This window comes from Caretta caretta, chromosome 15, assembly GCF_965140235.1.
Source record: "Caretta caretta isolate rCarCar2 chromosome 15, rCarCar1.hap1, whole genome shotgun sequence".
NCBI lineage: Eukaryota > Metazoa > Chordata > Testudines > Cheloniidae > Caretta > Caretta caretta.
The window spans coordinates 26,836,801-26,855,315 of NC_134220.1; the positions used below are offsets into that span (position 1 = coordinate 26,836,801).

The 18,515-nt window shown below is 45.6% G+C and overlaps 2 protein-coding genes across 5 annotated transcripts in view; both read left to right on the forward strand.

Annotated features, from left to right (window-relative positions):
* Positions 1–777: 777 nt before the first annotated feature.
* On the forward strand, positions 778–8,908 carry PSMD9 (proteasome 26S subunit, non-ATPase 9). 2 transcript variants are annotated; one of them, XM_048821689.2, is made up of 6 exons: positions 778–952; positions 1,840–1,942; positions 4,937–5,130; positions 6,143–6,244; positions 7,301–7,389; positions 8,476–8,908. In XM_048821689.2, exons 1-6 carry the CDS (start codon positions 836–838, stop codon positions 8,501–8,503), a joined length of 633 nt encoding a protein of 210 aa, XP_048677646.1. In that variant the 5' UTR covers positions 778–835; the 3' UTR covers positions 8,504–8,908. The 2 variants fall into 2 exon arrangements, with proteins under 2 accessions (XP_048677646.1, XP_074976160.1); XM_075120059.1 differs by having other exon boundaries at positions 1,843–1,942.
* A 3,243-nt stretch (positions 8,909–12,151) lies between these two features.
* CFAP251 (cilia and flagella associated protein 251) overlaps positions 12,152–18,515 on the forward strand; it is a 32,157-nt gene continuing 25,793 nt past the window's right edge. Inside the window, exons 1-5 of one of the 3 annotated variants that reach the window (XM_048821821.2) lie at positions 12,152–12,424; positions 14,068–14,368; positions 15,741–16,154; positions 16,673–16,813; positions 17,718–17,827. In XM_048821821.2, the coding sequence (XP_048677778.2) occupies positions 14,081–14,368; positions 15,741–16,154; positions 16,673–16,813; positions 17,718–17,827 (953 nt within the window). In that variant the 5' untranslated portion in view covers positions 12,152–12,424; positions 14,068–14,080. Of the gene's footprint in view, positions 12,425–12,749; positions 12,854–14,063; positions 14,369–15,740; positions 16,155–16,672; positions 16,814–17,717; positions 17,828–18,515 lie in introns of those variants that run through there. The other 2 variants (XM_048821819.2, XM_048821822.2) reach the window with 2 other exon arrangements.

Sequence of the window (18,515 nt, forward strand, 5' to 3'; positions counted from 1 at the left end):
ACATTCAGGGGCAACAAAACTAGGAAAAGCTGATCAGGAAAGGCTTTAAAGCATGTAAACTGCTTCAATGAAACTGGGTGTATGTGCGATCCTGAGAAGGAATTTGCCTCTCCCGTTTGTACCACATGATGATGAGCTACAGTAGCGCATACAAGGCCTGCTGCCCTGAAGTCTGTCTCCATTACCAAATCTCTCTTGCACGGTGGGGGGGGGGGGGGGGAAGGATTGAGCATTCAGCGGCACAATTCAAAGAAGCCGAAACTCGGCAGCATTTTTCCCGCTGATTTTTCTCTCCAGATGTTCGCACAACTGGCGTGGAAGGTGCTAGAAGGATATAAAAAGAGGCAGTGACCGGGCGACGCCAGCTCTTTTAAAGCGCTTGCAAGTGACTCCAAAGTTCTTCCATTTAGAAACCCTCACGAGGGACAGGCTTGTTGGGGTGGCTTGTCCCGTCCCCCTCCCCCAGGGGCGGTGCATCTCAGCAGATACTTTCTGTCTGGGCCTGCCACCCGCTCCGCACAGATGCATCTTCTCCGGGCGCAGCACCCTCTGTGCCCTACGGGAGAGGCATCAAAGGTGGGCACGGACCCCCCTGCACAGCGGCAGATGCATCGTCCCCCCCTGAGCCCCCCCCACCTCCCAGGTGTGTGTCTGGCTCAGGGAGGGCGGGGCCTGCTCCACCCGGCTCCACCCACCCACCCACCCCCGCTCGCCCCGCCCACCGCCCAGGGAGGCGGGGCGGGTCCCTGCGTGGCTCCGCCCCCCTCCCCCGCCCTGCGGCGCGGCGCGTGAGCCGCTCGCGCGCGTGCGCGGGGGAGGTTGCTGGGCTCGGGCGATGGCGGAGGAGGCCGCCGGGCCCGAGGCGCTGAGCGTGCGCGAGGTGCAGGAGCTGGTTCGCAGGAAGGATGAGCTCGAGGCCCAGATCAAAGCCTGCTACGCCGTGCTGGAGGGGGTGAGTGCCCGCGGGGGCGGGGCGCGGCGCGGCGCGGCGGGGGGCACCCGGGCCCTGCATCTGCCCCGCCCCCCCGGCGCGCACGGGGGTGTCTGTTCTCGCACACGGGGCTCACTGCCAGAGCGCGCGGGGCCGGCGGGGGCGGGGGGGGTCTCTGTGCAAAGCGCGGCTGTGTGTGAGGCGTGTCAGCCGGGGGGGGGGTCTCTGTGCAAAGCGCGGCTGTGTGTGAGGCGTGTCAGCCGGGGGGGGGCGTGCAAAGCGCGGCTGTGTGTGAGGCGTGTCAGGCGGGGGGGGGCGTGCAAAGCGCGGCTGTGTGTGAGGCGTGTCAGGCGGGGGGGGGCGTGCAAAGCGCGGCTGTGTGTGAGGCGTGTCAGGCGGGGGGGGGGTCTCTGTGCAAAGCGCGGCTGTGTGTGAGGCGTGTCAGCCGGGGGGGGGGTCTCTGTGCAAAGCGCGGCTGTGTGTGAGGCGTGTCAGGCGGGGGGGGGGGGCCGTGCAAAGCGCGGCTGTGTGTGAGGCGTGTCAGGCGGGGGGGGGGGGGCCGTGCAAAGCGCGGCTGTGTGTGAGGCGTGTCAGGCGGGGGGGGGGGGCCGTGCAAAGCGCGGCTGTGTGTGAGGCGTGTCAGGCGGGGGGGGGGTCTCTGTGCAAAGCGCGGCTGTGTGTGAGGCGTGTCAGGCGGGGGGGGGTCTGCGATGCCCCGCCACATACGCAGCCCCGGGGCGGGCCTGTGCCAGCCTCGGACTCTGCAGTTCCCCGGCGCTCTCGTTCAGCCTCATCGACGAGCTGCGGAGACGCCACAGGTGCCGTTTTTTTGTTTGTTTGCCCTTTAAAAAACGGGAACCCGAGCGGGCTCTTGAGGCGAGGTCGGTGACCGCATTTCTGCCCCGCAGCAGAAGGGAGTCGGGATGCACGAGCCGCTGGTCGATGCTGAAGGGTATCCGCGTGCCGATGTTGACGTGTACCAAGTCCGTGCGGCCAGGCACAACGTTATCTGTAAGCAGTTCTGCCCTGAAAAGTCGTCCTTCGCGGGGGCTGAGCGAAATGAAGGGGACAACGCTTGTCAGAAGTTTGGCTTTTTGTTTTGCAAACATCGGGTTTGGTTTTTCCCCTTGGCAAACGTAAAGGAATAAAACTGAGAACTCTGTTAGCAAAGGGACATTATTGATTGGAAACTCAGCTGTTTAAAAGGATGAGTTTCTTTAGTTTATTAATAACAACTTAATAAAATTCAGAATTGCAACCGTTTTTATAGTAATAACGTCCTACTGCTGTTTAATATTTTCCAGGGCTGTCAAGAGATTAAAAAAAAATCATGATTATTTGTGCGAATAAAAAAAATTAATTTGATTAATTGCACTGTTAATAATAATTTATTTAAATATTTTGGATGTTTTCTACATTTTCAAATTTATTTCAGTTACAACACAGAACACAAAGTGACAAGGCTCACATTTTTTATTACAAATATTTGTGCTGTAAAAAACAAAAGAAATAGTATTTTTCAATTCACCTCATACAGTTCACCTCATTGCACCTCATACTGTAGTGCAATCTCTTTATCATGAAAGTAGAACTTACAAATGTAGAATTATATACAAAACAAACAAACCTGCATTCAAAAATAAAAGTATAAAATTTTAGAGCCTACAAGTCCATTCAGTCCTACTTCTTGTTCAGCCAGTCGCTCAGACAAACAAATTTGTTTACATTTGCAGGAGATAATGCTGCCTGATTCTTATTTACAATGTCACCTAAAAGTGAGATCAGGTGTTCGCATGGCACTGTGGTAGCCGGTGTGTCAATATATTTACATGCCTGATGCGCTAAAGATTCATATGCCTCTTCATGCTTTGCCCACTATTCCAGAGGACTTGCGTCCATGCTGATGACAGGTTCTGCTCGATAATGATCCAAAGCAGTGTGGACGAACATGTTCATTATCTGAGTCAGATGCCACTGGCAGGAGGTTGATTTTCGTTTTTGGTGGTTTGGTTTCTGTAGTTTCCACATCAGAGTTTCCACATCTTTTAAGACTTCTGAAAGCATGCTCCACACCTCATCCCTCTCAGATTTTGAAAAGCACTTCAGATTCTTAAACTTTGGGTCGAGTGCTGTAGCTATCTTTCAGAGGAACAGCCGTGTTAGTCTGTATTCGCAAAAAGAAAAGGAGTACTTGTGGCACCTTAGAGACTAACCAATTTATTTGAGCATGAGCTTTCGTGAGCTACAGCTCACTTCATATGAAGTGAGCTGTAGCTCACGAAAGCTCATGCTCAAATAAATTGGTTAGTCTCTAAGGTGCCACAAGTACTCCTTTTCTTTTTGTAGCTATCTTTAGAAATCTTACATTGGTACCTTCTTTGCCTTTTGTCAAATCTGCAGTGAAAGTGTTCTTAAAACGAACATGTGCTAGGTCATCATCGGAGACTGCTATAACGTGAGATGTATGGAAGAATTCAGGAAAAAGGGAGCAGGAGACATACTATTTTCCCCAAGGAGTTCAATCAAAAATGCATTATTTTTTCAACGAGTATCATCAGTATGGAAGCATGTCCTCTGGAATGGTGGCCGAAGCATGAAGGGCCATACAAATGTTCAGCATATCTGGTATGTAAATAACTTGCAATGCTGACTACAAAACTGCCATGCGAATGCCTGTTCTCTCTTTCAGGTGACGTAAATAAGAAGCCAGCAGCATTATCTCCCATAAATGTAAACAAACTTGTTTGTCTTAGTGATTGCCTGAACAAGAAGTAGGACTGAGTGGGCTTGTAGGAGCTAAAGTTTTACATTGTTTTGTTTTTGTGTGCAGTTATGTAACCAAAAAAATTCTACATTTGTAAGTTGCAGTTTCACGATAGAGAGATTGCATTACGGTACGTCTATGAGGTGAAATGAAAAATACTATTTCTTTTGTTTATCATTTTTACATGCAAATACTTGTAATAAAATAATGTAAGGTGTACACTATTCTGAAATCAATATATTTTTGGATGTTTTTCTACATTTTCAAATATTTAATAAATTTCAATTGGTATTCTATTGTTTAACAGTGCAATTAATCGTGATTAATTTTTTTGAGTTAATTGTGTGAATTAACTGCGCTTAATCGACAGCCCTAATATTTTCATTTCATTCAGTTTGGAAAATAAAAATAGTGGAGTCAGTTTGAGTTTTGTTTCTAAGCAGCTTTGCCCTCTGGTCAGGTACTACAAAAGTGCCAGTGGACTGGCTCAGTCATAAAATTGTATCTGTTAAAATGCAGTGTGCAGCATTATTAATGCACCTACTAATGATTAATGAGAACAGTCATATTGTAAAACCTTTCTGTGTTCTTTATAAAATAACTAAAACTAGTTGACATTGTTCCTTTTAAATTTAGTGCTTGCCTTGTATTTGTGGACAAATGTATTATAATAGTCATTGTTTAGAAATAAGTGTTGTATTTAGCGTGTGATTTAATGGAAAGGGGATTTGGTTGCTTAGTGTTCTTTATGTGGACATTGATCTCCCTAGTCCATATTCTCTATCTACGCTATGGATTTTTACTGAATTTGTAACATGGCTGTTTCTTCACAACTGTGTATGTGTACTGTGTATCACTGCTGCTCATGAGCAGGGCTGTGAAACAGCTTTCAGTCTGTAACCATGGCACTGTCAGGTGATGACTGTTGTAACTGGTTATCCTTACACAGTGGATCCTGTAGTGTATTTGGGGACATTGACTCACTCCCATAGATAGGTAGTCAGATTTAATATGGTTCTCAGGTGGCCACACTGGACAGGGAAACTGAGCTAGGAACAGCTATGCTAGCTGCACAAGGTTGTTAGCACAGTTTCATTCACAGTGTAGGCCTAAGAGGAACAAAATACTTTTAATTGAAAGCTAAGAATCTCAGCCAGAGAGAGATGCATCTGTTAGGTAAGGACTTTAAATGAAAATGTGATTGTTCCTGTCTTCTCTGCACTAATGTCTCTCGCCTTTAGGTTTACAGAATGATCACAAGGCCCTAATGCTGCAAGTGGAAAAAGCTCTCCACCAGCTGCATGCGCGAGAGAAGGAGAAGCAGGCAAAGGATGAGGCAGAAGCTCAGGCTGAGGCAATGAATCAGAACCCGAGTCTGCCACAGCCCTTCGCAAGAGTGAATGCCATCACACCAGGCTCTCCTGCTAGCATCTCGGCAAGTTCAGTCATCTTGCTTCCAATGGCACAATCTCTGCCAGTTGGGCCCCAGATATGGCAGGTGGCCCTCCCCACTCACCTGCAATCAGGAGCAGGGTTTGAGCTCCTGTTGTTAAACCAGATTCTTGCCAGGTGCTTGTAACTTTCCTGGTGGACATAATTATACTCGTTAGCCTGGACAGTGTAAAATATGCATTGCTGTAACCTGTAGAGCCATGGCCATGTTCGAACACCTAGCTAGTGGGTCGGGCATGGGGGTGGGAATCAGAACTCGTTTTTTCCCCAGCTCTCCAATTGACACACTGTATGACTTGGGTAAGGCCATGTCACCACTATGTGCTTTGGTTTCCCCATCTCTGTAGCAGAAATAATAAATACTACTCCCATATTTCTCTGGGGGGTTGTGAGGCTTAATCTACTAAATTTTGAGAAGCACTTTGAGATTCTTAAATGGAGGCATAACCTAGATGAGGGGTGGGAAACCTTTTTGCTATCACGGGTCATTGACCCACAGAAGTTAAAAGGAAGGCTCTGATCAAAAGCCCCCAGCCCTGCCCCTTCTGCCCCCCAGCCAGAGCCCCAAAGCCCCTCGCCACTGCTGCCCCTAGCCCTGCCCCAGGCTGGGCCCCCAGTCCCAGAGGAGCGCCGGGAAGGCAGGCGGCCCCTGGAGCGCTAGCTGGAGCACAGGGGGTCTGGAGGAGCCGCACACTGCACAGCAGTAAACAGGAGCAAGTGGAGCTGGGCAGGGTGGAGCATGGGCAGGTCAGTGTCTGGCTGTTTGGGGAGGCACAGCCCTCCCCAGCCTATGGGACACTCCACCCATGCGCGGGCCAGATGAAATTAAGCAATGGGCCAAATGCAGCCCAGAGGCTGTAGGTTCCCCACCCCGTTCTAGATGAGTGTTCATCAGGTGTGTTAAGGTCCTTGGATGAAAGATGTTATATAAACACAAAGCGTTGTGTATCTTTGAGGGCAAATGATGCTTAGTCTCCTGTTGCTTCTTTGTAAAGGGATTACAGGTTGATGATGAGATCATTGAGTTTGGCTCTGTCGACACACACAACTTCCAGACACTGCAGAATATTGCCACCGTGGTGCAGCACAGCGAAGGGGTGAGCAGGTTACCAGCTTCGGCTGAGTTCTATTTGCAGTCTTTGAACAGAAGGTTAGATATTTTTTCGTTTGTGATAGTTGGAAGACACCAGTAGTCCCAGGTTGCCACTCTGGAAACCAAACATCAGGCTCATCCTGCTGCTGCTTTTGATGTGAATGTTGACCCCATAGCTATACTGCTCAATACTATTCCTGAGACCAGCTGTGTCCAATGGAGAACAGTTGAGATCTTTCCTGGGCTGAGAGATTTGGGACGGTGTGTAAGCATCATGCTTTGTCTCTACTGAGAGTGCCTGCTGCTGGCTGATCAAGGAGTAATGGTGATAAGCTTTAGAGAGAGCTGCTTTTGACTCTCCGTGGAAGGAAGAAGAGTTACTCTGCCACATGGCCTTGAAATTCAATGTTGATAAAAGCGAAGTAATGCACATTGGAAAACATAATGCCAACTATACATACAAAATGATGGGGTCTAAATTAGCTGTTACCATTCAAGGAAGAGATCTTGGAGTCATTGTGGATAGTTCTTTGAAAACATCCAGTCAATGTGCAGCAGCAGTCAAAAAAGCTATCAGAGGGGTAGGAACCATTAGGAAAGGGATACATAATAAGACAGAAAATGTCATAAGGCCACTATGTAAACCCATGGTACATCCATGCCTTGAATACTGCGTGACGTTCTGGGCAGCCCATCTAGTAAAATATCAGAATTGGAAAAAGTACAGAGAAGGGCAACAAAAATTAAGGTTATGGAACAGCTTCCAAAAGAGGGAGTTTAAAAAGATGGTCAGGTATGTAACCCAACGCTTTGGGTGTTCCTAAACCTCTGAGTACTAAATGCTGGGATTGTGGTGGGGTGGATCACTCTATAAATAGTCCTGTTCTTTTCACTCTCTCTGAAGCATTTGGCACTGTCCATTGTTAGAAGACGGGATACTGGGCTAGATGGACCATTGGTTTGATCCAGTTTGGCCGTTCTTATGTTCTTAGGGGGACAGGGAAATGAGAGCAGGGCCAACTTGACAGGAGAAGGTGCTGTTTGTTTTCTTGCATTTCAGAAACCTCTGAGTGTGACCGTGATCCGTGGCGGCAAGAAATTACACCTCGGGCTCACACCAAAGCAGTGGGCTGGGAAAGGACTGCTGGGGTAGGCATGCTGTTTTCTTCCATAGCTTCTGAGTTCAGGTTGGCAAAGTGCATGAATAGGCATGTCATTAACCAGCCTTAAACTGGAAGATGCCTTTGCTAAGCAGAACGGAGCCTGAGCCTTCTGCCCTCCCCTGGGAATTTACCTGAGGCAGAATCCAACCTAGCTTTCTTCAGCACCAAAGTCTTTGAGTGCCACCTTGCTCATTATCAAGTGGGTACTTCTGACCTGCCTAGCAAGGCGGGGGCACTGCTGGTGCTATACAAATTGCAGTTGAACCCTGTTATGCCCCACCTGCTTTATAATATGGTTTGGTTTTCCTGCGTAGACTGGCCCAAACCATGTTGTTATAACCTTGTTACAGCCCTGGAGTATAATTTCTTCACTGCAGGAACTGATGTCAATCAGTATTACTTGTACCATGTGTGTGCCTGTGGGAAATAGGGCCCCATATGTTTTCAGGATGTAGTTTGGATCCTCTAACACTGTTATACCTGGTTTTTCAGTCTACCCCGGGGAAAACAGTCTTTGACTGGGGCACAGCTGTGTTTTAGCAGAGGCTCACAAAACTGTTGGAATTATAGTGGAGACAGGATCTTTCCTCTGCAGATTCAGCTGGGTGCAATATTCTCCTCCACTTAATGGAGTGGATAGGGCTTTCACACAGGATCAGAACCATGGATTCTGCATTAAGGACAGGACTAATTTGTCATGTGGTGTTGGGCATGGTTCACTCTGCTTTGATCACCCCTCTCAAATTTGATGATCACTTTTAGAACCTTCAGTGAAAGACATTATCTAAAGTCAGTTGTTAAAGATTTAGCTGCAGCAGCGTGGGGAGGTGCATCATATCAAGAGATCAAGTTGGGAATGGGGAAGGCTTAGCCTCGCAGCCCACTGGGGAGGCTAAAGAGGTGAGTGGGGCTCTGTTTGGTTAACTGGAGGGGAAGGGTCTGGCTATGGAGCTCTTTATGTAGTAAGCTCAAAGATTACAAAGGGGCCAGAAAAAAATAAATCTTTTTCCCCTATTTCCTTACTCCGGATTGAATGCAGAAGACCTAATTTTATTCCTTTACATTTTTTCAGCTGCAATATTCTCCCCTTGCAAAGATGACTGGCTTGGAAGACAATAAGATCAAAGTTTGTGCTTTTTGAACTCCAACCTGGTTTGAAAAGTTCCCTTTGCAACCTACATCTACTTGCTGAAGCTGGAATGTTTATGATGGGTTCCGAGGCTCTGACCTCCAGCCTGCTGGATATACTACACCTGAATTGCTTTCAACAGACTTGCACCTGGTCATGATCAGTAATTTTACTGATTCATAGGGAATAGATTGTAGAGTCATAGGACCTGATTCTGACTTCACTTGCACTGATGAAAATCTGGTGTGAGATCAAAGTGAGGTCCATGCTTTTTCTTTAGTTAGAATCCTTGCCAAATTATTCTGTAACATTTAGTGAATGTTTTTTTCTGTCTGTTCATGGGAAGTAACATTTACCAATAAAGAGTTACGCTGGGTTTTTTTGTTTTTGTTTATTGGTGATAATTTACATTCATTTTTAATCTAAAGTCCTTCCTGAACAGGTCAGCTTTTTATATTTCTCATAGCTTGGACTATAATATAGTTTTAATTTGGTGTATATTGAGTTTCTTGTTCATTTTATTTTCTGTGCTGTAGTTTTTGGGTTGCATACGCTGCAAGAGGACTCTTATTGGCTTGGTTTGTTTTTAAACCAGTTTCTATTGGAATTCTTAAAAAAAAAAAAAAAATGTATACCTGATTTTAGTGTAGCTGTCATAATTTTTGGAAAAGGTTATTTTTACAGAATCTCAGTTTATAAGTATAAAGTATAAGTATATTACAGACATGGATAGTATATTATGTGTGGTTATAAGCACTGGTGTAGAAGGTGTTATAGATGGTTTTAAGCCATGGCTATAAGCAGCCTATTGATCTATTAGACTCCATACCAATTAATTATTAAAACACCTATTAATTAATTAATCCTTCATATGTGGTAGGCTCATTTGCTTTTCAGCTACAGTAACTCTTCACTTAAGTTGTAGTTATGTTCCTGAAAAATGCGACTTTAAGTGAAATGATGCTAAGTGAATCCAGTTTCCCTATAAGAATGAATGTAAATGGGGGGGGGGGTGTTAGGTTCCAGGGATTTTTTTTTTGCCGTACAGTACTATAGTTGGGAGATACCCCCACCTTACCCCACACAGGCACAGTCCACTGGCACTGGAGACAATGAGGCAGGCAAGGAGGCTGAAGGTGCTGTAGGCTGGGAGAAGCACGTTGCACAGCAGCAGCGGCAGCTTCCCCTACTCTGCAAGCACCTGGGGTGGGGGGCTCAACCCTTGGCCCGCCCACTCCACCCCTTCCCCCAAGCCTCCCCTCCTACCCCTTTACTCCACACAAGGTGTCCTCGCTTTTCCCTCCTGCCTATGGCAATCAGCTGGCTTGTGGTGTTCTGGAGGGAGGGGGGAGGAGGGAGGACACAGCATGCGGGCTCTCCCTGCCTCCCAAACACCGCAAGCCAGCTGATTGTTGTGGGCAGGAGGTGGGGGAAGGCGCTGATCCGTGGGGTCTCCCGGCGGGTGGGAGGCGCTGGGGGGGGGGGTGTAGGGGAGCTGACGTGGGGCTGCCCGCTGTGGACAAAGCAGGCAGCCAAATGATGTTATTGCAAAGCATTGCACAACCTTAAATGGAGCATGTTCTATAATTGAGCAGAGAGGTAAGATCGAAACAACTTTAAGCAAGGAGTTACTGTATATTCTTCCTGCTTGCTGGTGTTTACGGATATGTTCAGTCAGAGGTATTGATACATGCCAGCTAGTGTAATCAACAAAGCCTGTGTTATCCTCCTTGCAAAATCAGATATAGTGTGCAGGTGGAGAGGCCTAAACTCCCTGCTTACCCTACAAATGAGGGTCCAGCAAGGGGGAACTGAACAGAAGGACCATATACCAGCGTAAATGGGAATTAGTGTTTTTGTACTAGTGTAAGAGAGTGGAATTTGGCCCTTCTGCCTAATGATATCAAGGTAGGAAATGATGGAATGAATGTTGCTGGGAGTATATAACAATCTATAATCACCAGGGTTTTGAACTAACATTGTTGATTATAACTTCAAGCTGCCACTGTAGTACAAAATAATGCTTTCTGAAACAAGAGAAAATGGGCTTTAATAAATACTAAACTAAATGAATTTTAATAAATACCAAAACTAAATGACCACTAGAAATATAAAATGGGTTTCATCTCCCTACTCCCGTGGTGTATAGGTGCTATAAACTGCTTACAAGGTGCAGGGGTGGAATCACTGCATTGGCTTTCCATAAGTGGACTTATGCTAGCCCTTGTGGAAGCCCCAGGCCAGTAGGTCTGAGAGAGAAGCTAGGGACTAGAGTGGAGATGGCAGGGGTGGGAAGAGGCAGGAATGACCACACCACTACAGTCATACTTGTTCTGCAAGCCAGAGGCTGTCCGAGGGAATCTAGAGAAGGCCATTAGCTAACCTAATTATGCCGGAGGCTATTTTTGCTCCTGGAACAGATCAGAAGCAGGAGGGGGAAAAGGTGGCTTAAAGCCACCTTTTAATTCCTTTCCCGTTGAATGCGTCTCGGGGGAGCGCAGCACAGCATAGAATCTCAGCCTTAACCTTTCTATAGAGCCTAAAACTGGCTTCACTTTGAATTTTAGCCAAGGTCCCAGCCCTGCAAATGTCCAGGTGTGTAAAATTAAAGGCAGCAGTTCCTGTTTGTATTTGCTTGCATCAGTCATTTTATCTCTTATCTCGACTCCTTAAAGTGTGCCCCGTTCCATTTGATATATACACACACACCCAAGAGTTGTTTATACTTTTTGCTTCATTGGTCTAATACAGTAGTAGCTTCGCACCTCACACAGTCAAGCTGCCTCTTGAGCTTGAAAAAAAAACCTAATGTTTCAAAGGATAACAAAATTGACTTTCAGGACTATCACGCTGCATATCGTGCATGAGGAAAAGAACTTAGATTTAGAAATCGTTATTTCTACGTAGTCAAGAGAGTTTAAACTTCATTATCTTTTAAGGGAAGATAATATTTTGAACTTTATATTTGCAAACGTGTTTTAAAGGAAGCATTACCCTGGACAACCCCTTTAGTGGATCGTTTATACAAGTGCTGTCTAACCTGAGGACCAGATGCCTTATTTCAGATAGGTAAAGCAGTCAAAGTCAATACTTTGGGGCAGATTCTCTAGCTTGCTCTGCTCCATTTGCCCCACTCGGGAGGTACAAAGAGCAGTGTTAGTGGTTGGAAGATGTGGGAGAAGAGAAAAGGGAATGAGGGAAGATGATGTAGTAGTGGCAGTTCCTGCTATTTTATCATAGGTCTCAGGGTGTTTGGAGTTTTTCTTAAAGCCACAGCTCTTGGAGTCATGTGATTACAGGAGATTCTGAAAGGCAGTGATCTGGCACAGAAAACTTGACATAATGACTTAATTATATGGGGCCTTGTGGTACTCATGTGCCATGCACTCAGCTCAGGGCTACCATCCCTCATGATGCTTCTGCTACAAGGTGAGGCCACCTGTCCCAGGGGAGTCGGGCTCTTCTTTAGAGGCTGGGTTCATGTTGTACAGGGACTCACAACAGTGGTACCTCTTGCAGGTGTGAATGGGATCTGGGTGTGGGCAGAGGAGGGTGAAGGGATGAGCAGCTGCTTGGGTCCTGTTAGCCAGTGTCCTGCAGGGGGGAGTGGAGACGGCCTGTGTACCATGAACTCAGGAGCAGCCAGTGGGAGAAAGGAAGTACCTCCTATCTTCCACCCTCTGAGGAATACCCGCCAGCCTGGTGGTGCCTTAGTGCTCACCACTTCTCCCCTTCTCTCACCCCTACACAGCAAGCTCCTCTACAACTGATCTTTCCAGCCTGTCTCTCACTGCCTGCAGCACCAGCAGCAGTTACTATGGGAACAGGCTTCAGATACAAACAGAACAGGGGAGCTCCAGGCTGCTGAGCTGGGGCTGAGGCTGCTGCAGAGGTGAGGCTGAGAGGGGGTCTGAAAGGGAGAGGGATGGGGGGGTCCCATTGAGAGTGATTTGGGGCAAGGCCTGAGGAAAGGGGAGTTGCGGGTAAGCGTCTGAGGGAGCAAGGTTTGGGGGAGCCTGGCCAAGGGAATGGAAAGGTTTTGGAGAGTCAGAGGAGGTTAGAGGGGTGTGAAGGATGAGCTGCAGCAGCAGACCCAGGGGAAGAAGGGGGGGGAGGGGGGTCTGGATAAGGCAACAGGAACAGGTGGGAGCTAAATCATTAATATCCTGCTGAGTAATTGCCCTCACTGGAGATAAATGTGTTTTGACGGGTGCAAAAATGTGTGGTGAGCTGGAGAAAGAAAGAAAAATGTCTGTGCCCTCAGATATGAACCAGAGATGGAGCCGAGCTAAAGTATGCAGCGTGCATCATCGGGGCATGGGTAGGTGCCCAAACTCGGTGTATGTACAATATGGTGTTTGAACTGAAGGAGGGTGGCAGGGGAATGGGGAGATTCCCTGCCTCTGGTGGGGTTAATGTCCTGCTGTGGGCAGGATTAATTGATGGCTGTCAATCCTTCACACAGCAACAGCATTGTCTGTAGGGCAAATATTTTGTCTATCAGACTGTACTAAATGATGTGTATTTTCGAAAACATTTCCCAAGGGAGGAGATCCCCAACCCTTTGCATGCCAGTCTCTAATGGGAGAGTTTTATCTAGGGAATGGGCCAAAACCAGACCTCATTTTTTCATTTTGAGGTGAACCATAGGGCTCCGATTTGAAGGCTTGTATATAAACTTGTCCCTAAGGGTTGGGGTCCAGGTGGTATGTACAAGCATAAGGGATCTGTTTTCTGGTTTTAGTGTGGATGCAGCCAAAGAGAATATGAGCCATCTTCAAAAGCTCTTTGCTAGCAAGATTTCTGTGCTTTTGAACTGCTTTTGAACTGAACCTCAGCCCTTGTTTGACCATGAATCCAGACCCCAAAGTCAGCCTAAAACTAATCTGGGTCTGAACAAAGTGCCAGTCTCTAGCTTTATCCCCCTTTCTCTGAATTATTATTATGCATAGACACTGTGACAGAGGTACAAGTCTAAGAGGGAACATCTCCGCCACAAGGAACTACAGGTGCTTTAGGTACATGCATGACCGGACAGAGGACATATGTATGGTACTTCGAGATGGAATAAATGATTGTTTTCATGCTATAGAACCATCTCTGGGATTCTAAATGTTTTTGTGACTGACCTGGAAATCTAACCTGGTGTTTCTGTATCCATTTTTGTCTTCCACTTTAAAGGAATTTTAGTGCTCATAGAAGTGAGAGGGGTTGAATGGTTCTGGCTAGGATGCCAGGACTAATGTAGGGTAGGCCCCTATCTTCCTACACACAGTTCTGCCACCCTTCCTGGGCACTTATGGTAAACTTTAAGGGAATTTTAATACTTTGGACCAAATTTACATCACCAGCTCCTTTCGCTTGGGCATGTTGCACAAGATCAAAAGTATTATTGGTTTCCCATCTGATATACCTCCAGTTAGGAGACTATACCATCACCCTTTCAGGGGAATGGACTCTGATCTAAAGGGCTTTTGTGGTAACTGCTAGGGATAGCAGGGAAGAAAATCTAATAATGTGTATTTTGGAAGGAAGCTTATAGAAGAAGATGGCTGATGATTCTAATGAAACCCCACTGGAGCAACCAGCAGGAGGAAGTATAGGAGGAAATGAAGCTTCAGAAGAAACTCCACAGGATGAACAAGGGGCTCAGGAGACTGAATTACCCAAACAGGTCACCGAAATGCCAGCAGATATGCTAGTGGGTGATGCAGAATCCATGGACATTATGGAAATGGAGACCCAGCCCCCACCAACCACAGCGGACAATTTCTCTGTGGATGCTACCACCCCTGAGACAGAAGAGAACGAACTGAGCATCATAACAAATCCACATGTGAGTATGGATATCATATAACAGACTTCCTATTGCCAGCTCCCCAGCTTGGATTCCTATGATGTCACAAGAAGGGTGTATTCCATTCAGTGCACCTTTTTATTTGTGATATTTTCTATGGTGTCTTTCATGCTCACTGAATCACACTGCCCTTGTATGGAGTTAATTAAAGTATCAGGAGGGTCAGATTCTATCTCTTCCATCCATACAATTCCACAGAGTCGGGCTCACAGGGTTCAATGGAAAATAACAGAAAAGGGAGACATTATTGTTTCCAGCAGCAAATTCTATAGCTCAGATGAAATTCTATAGCTAAGAAGGAATTTCCATTCAGTCCCCATTTACAATCATTCATAATGTTCTTAAACAAATCCCTTTTCAGGCCAAAGCTTCCTCTGCTTCATATCAGTCCAGTCATGAATATGCTTTGAAAATTTGAGACGTATTTTAATTATGAGTAAGGGAAACCTAGATTATCCATATGCTTCCATGAACTTTTGACACTCATGGAGCTCAAAAACAACAGAGGCTAGAAACTCCAAACTAGGCTTGTTTCTGTGACAAGGTCCTGCACAAGAAGCTCCTAAAGAAGTTGTTGTTGGGTTAGAGGCAAAGTATGGTCACAGACCAAAAACTGTAGGAGACAGAAAACAAAGGTTAGAATTAGATGGTCAATATTCATCATGGCAACAAGTTAATGGTGGGGTCCCTCAAAGGTCGGTACTAGATCCAGTTCTATTTAATATGTTTCTTAACGATCTAGAAGGGGGGTGAGTAGTGAGGTAGCAAAATTTCTATTCTTGTTTTCCCTGTTAAATAATGCATATGTGACTATATTAGATTTCCTGTTGTTAAATGTGTAGCATGCCGTGCAGAGGATGTGCAAAGCAGCCAAGTTAAAATTCCTGGCAAATCCTTAACCTTTGCATTTCCTGATTTTTTATTTTATTTCATTTTATTTGCCAACCTTAGCATGGATTTGATATCTGTTCCCTGCAAAGCACCGGGGCCACCTATGACACTGTGAACATGATCAATAATGTTTTTGCATGTAACATAAAATGTCTGGGGCAGGGAGCAAAATGTGTGTTCATCTGAGCTTTACAGTGATATGGAGAGTTGTTCAGGAATTCAGAAAGCTAGTCTAGGTTACTGGCGCTGCAGAGGAGAAGTCTCTTGCACTAAGAGCAGCGAGATTAAATGAATCACGTTTTAATAACCAATAGGACTGAAGCATGTAGCTGAATGTCAATCCACTTCATAACAGTTGGATGAGTTACAGAGGTGGCAAGCGAGACAATGCAGCACGGAAGAGATTAAATACATTTTTCATTCTGCAAAGTGTACATGGAAGCCTTTATTTGTTTTTAAGGAATCGGGGGCTGATGTCACTGAAGGTCCATCAGAGGAAAGAGAAGAAACTGCAGCAATAACAGGAACATTAGAAGATATTGGAGAAGTTGAACAGCCGGTACCCACAGAGCCGCAATGGGAGAGCAAGGCTCCTACTAGACTACCAAGCTCCACCAAGGTGGAGCAGGACATGCAGCAAATAGGCCAAAAGGCACAAGAGAGTGACCAGAAAAATCTGAGGGACAAAGAGAGTTTAGCAGATCAGGAAAGCCAGAACATACAAGCAGGTGCTGAAATGAGCCAAGAAGAGACAGGATCCCTAGAAGCACCAATCACTGCCAGCTCAGCATCAGCCAAGGAGGAGTCACTAGTGTCCTCTGCCACCCCAGGCTTGTTGTTTGAAGAGGATGAGCGCATCAAAACACATCCAATTGTGAGTATTTTACAGAGTACAAAGCAGGGCCTAGGGAATGGGAAGTTTCATGTTAGTGAAAAAGACCAGCTCATCACGGATGAAGTAATCTTTTAGCTTCAGGAGAGACATAGTTTAGATTTTAAAGTTTATTTTTCTACTAAAAATAATGATGCATTTGTAGGAGGTTGAAATTAGTGTCAAAGGTTATTCTGATGGCCTTTTGCTCTGTCACATCTAACCGGCATCAGCTGCATTTTCAGTCTTCTGCCAATCAAAACAGCTTTAATGGGTCATTGGGCAACATAGGAACTTATTATGAGAAGGGTTTTGCTCCAGTGTTCTTGGCCAGGTGTGGTGTTGTGTGTTTCTGTCCTTCTCCCTAAGGGTGGCAGGATATCAGTGGTGACTGAGGGGATTGTAACTGAAACATATTGGGCTCCTTTAGGATCACAGATGCTATCTAAAAGTAAGAGAGATTATGTTTTATGATAATTCTGTCACTGCTTGGCATAAAGAAGTAACTATGTTCCTTACAGAGTTTGTCTTGGGCATTTGGTTACAATAGCCACCTCCCTGTTTACAGCCTGCTTGATGAAGAGCACAGGGTGATTCTATACGTTTCCTCTCACACTGTTGTGATCCACGACATACTCAGAAACAGGCAATATCATCTACAGGTACAGAAACCCATTCCCAGAGAACACTCTTCCCACAGGTACTGAACCCCATTGCTAGAGAACCCTATCCTACTGGCCCAGAACCCCACTGCATTATCTGCAGGTACAGAACCCTGTTCTTCCAGGTGTAGAACCCCTTCAACAGCAAGGGAAGTGGAAGACTCACATACTGGGATCTAAAAAACATTCTGATGACCTTTTTGTCTGTCACATCTACCCAGGATCAGCTGCATTTTCACTGTTCTGCCAGTCAAGAGACCTTTAATGAGTCTCTGTTTATCTTCAGCTGACTTGGCTCCTTACTGTAACTTGGTGTTATAGAGCTCTTCAGACATTTCTGATATAATGATACTGTACTTAACAGGGAAATATTTATAAATGGTGTATATGGCTGCAGAGTGCTCTGCACATTCTTGGGCTTGGTATAAGTAATAAATAATCCTATAATACACCTTATATTTATAATCAGGTACCTTATATTTGAACTATGAATTGTATCTGCACTGAGCTATAGCCTGGACAAAGATTTGTATTATTCTGTTATGAATTATAAAACATGTATATAGCACTGTACATTTACTCTCCACTTTATACTTACGAGAAGTCATGTTCTGTTTCCTTCCCTAGACAGCTTACAGTGTAAATATGGCAAGACAAGACACAGGGCAACAAGTTCAGAGAGAGGGACTGAGGGGTTTATAGATGGGGTAAAGAAGGAAGTACTCCTGGATAAAGTGGGTTTGAAAGGGGAGAGAGAGGAGGACCTTGACAGATATGGACATGGAGGCTGTCACAGATGCAATGTACAGTATGTGCAGTTTAATTAGGCCTTTGCTAAATGATGGCTTTAAATAAATGTTGTTGTTAGATCTTTCAAGGCACATTTCTTATTTTGACTCTCCAGGGTCACTCTAATTCTATTTCTTGTCTGTGTGTAAGTGAAGACAGGCGATGGATTGCAACAGCTGACCAGGGACCTGATAATCTAATCATTGTGTGGGATGCCTTCTCAGGGTAAGTTCCTAGGTATTTAGAAAACCCTTGTTTGAGAACCTTCTTTCTTTCTTTTCTGTAGCAAATGCTCCAGATTGCTCAGGAGATGCTACTTTCTCAGCGTTCTGGGTAATTACCAAGTAACCTTTTCATGGCAGTGTTAGCAAAAACCAAAACTTAGACTCACAAAGCAAGACACAGGAAAACTTCTTGAGCCAATATAATAATTATTAAGCGATTTTAGCTTTTAGTTTAGACTGAAATAATTACATAGTCCAAGAGCGCAGGATGGAAAAATAGACCAAGCAGCCAAGAAGTAATGGCTTCAGTTTCAAATCATTCCAGTGCAGATGGGTCCACGTAAGATCAGTCAGAACTCCCCTAGGCCAAGATTTTCAAACTCGACTGCCTTAAGGTTAGGGTCCTACATCCATAATTGGGCATCTAATTTTACTCACCTATTTTTTTTAAATCTTGGCTCTAGTTCTTAGAATTCTGAGTGCTCGGTGACATTGGCTGCTGGCTGTAAGCCCCTTCCCCACATTCCCAGTAACCACTGCTGCAGCTCCCTCCAGAACAGTCTCAATCAGACCCCAAATATGCAAGAAGCAGGAGCTATCCTAGAAATGTCAAGGAAACCCTAGAAATATGTAACCGTCAATAAGAATTATTCAGAAATTACAATCAGAAGAGCTTCTCAAATATGAAG

Bases quoted from the DNA above. Each gene is read 5' to 3' on its own strand.
- PSMD9 (XM_048821689.2), top strand. From the start codon at position 836: ATGGCGGAGGAGGCCGCCGGGCCCGAGGCGCTGAGCGTGCGCGAGGTG. The intron at 1,943-4,936 runs GTAAGCAGTTCT...TCTCGCCTTTAG, and splicing joins GGCCAGGCACAACGTTATCT to GTTTACAGAATGATCACAAG. The intron at 7,390-8,475 runs GTAGGCATGCTG...ACATTTTTTCAG, and splicing joins GCTGGGAAAGGACTGCTGGG to CTGCAATATTCTCCCCTTGC.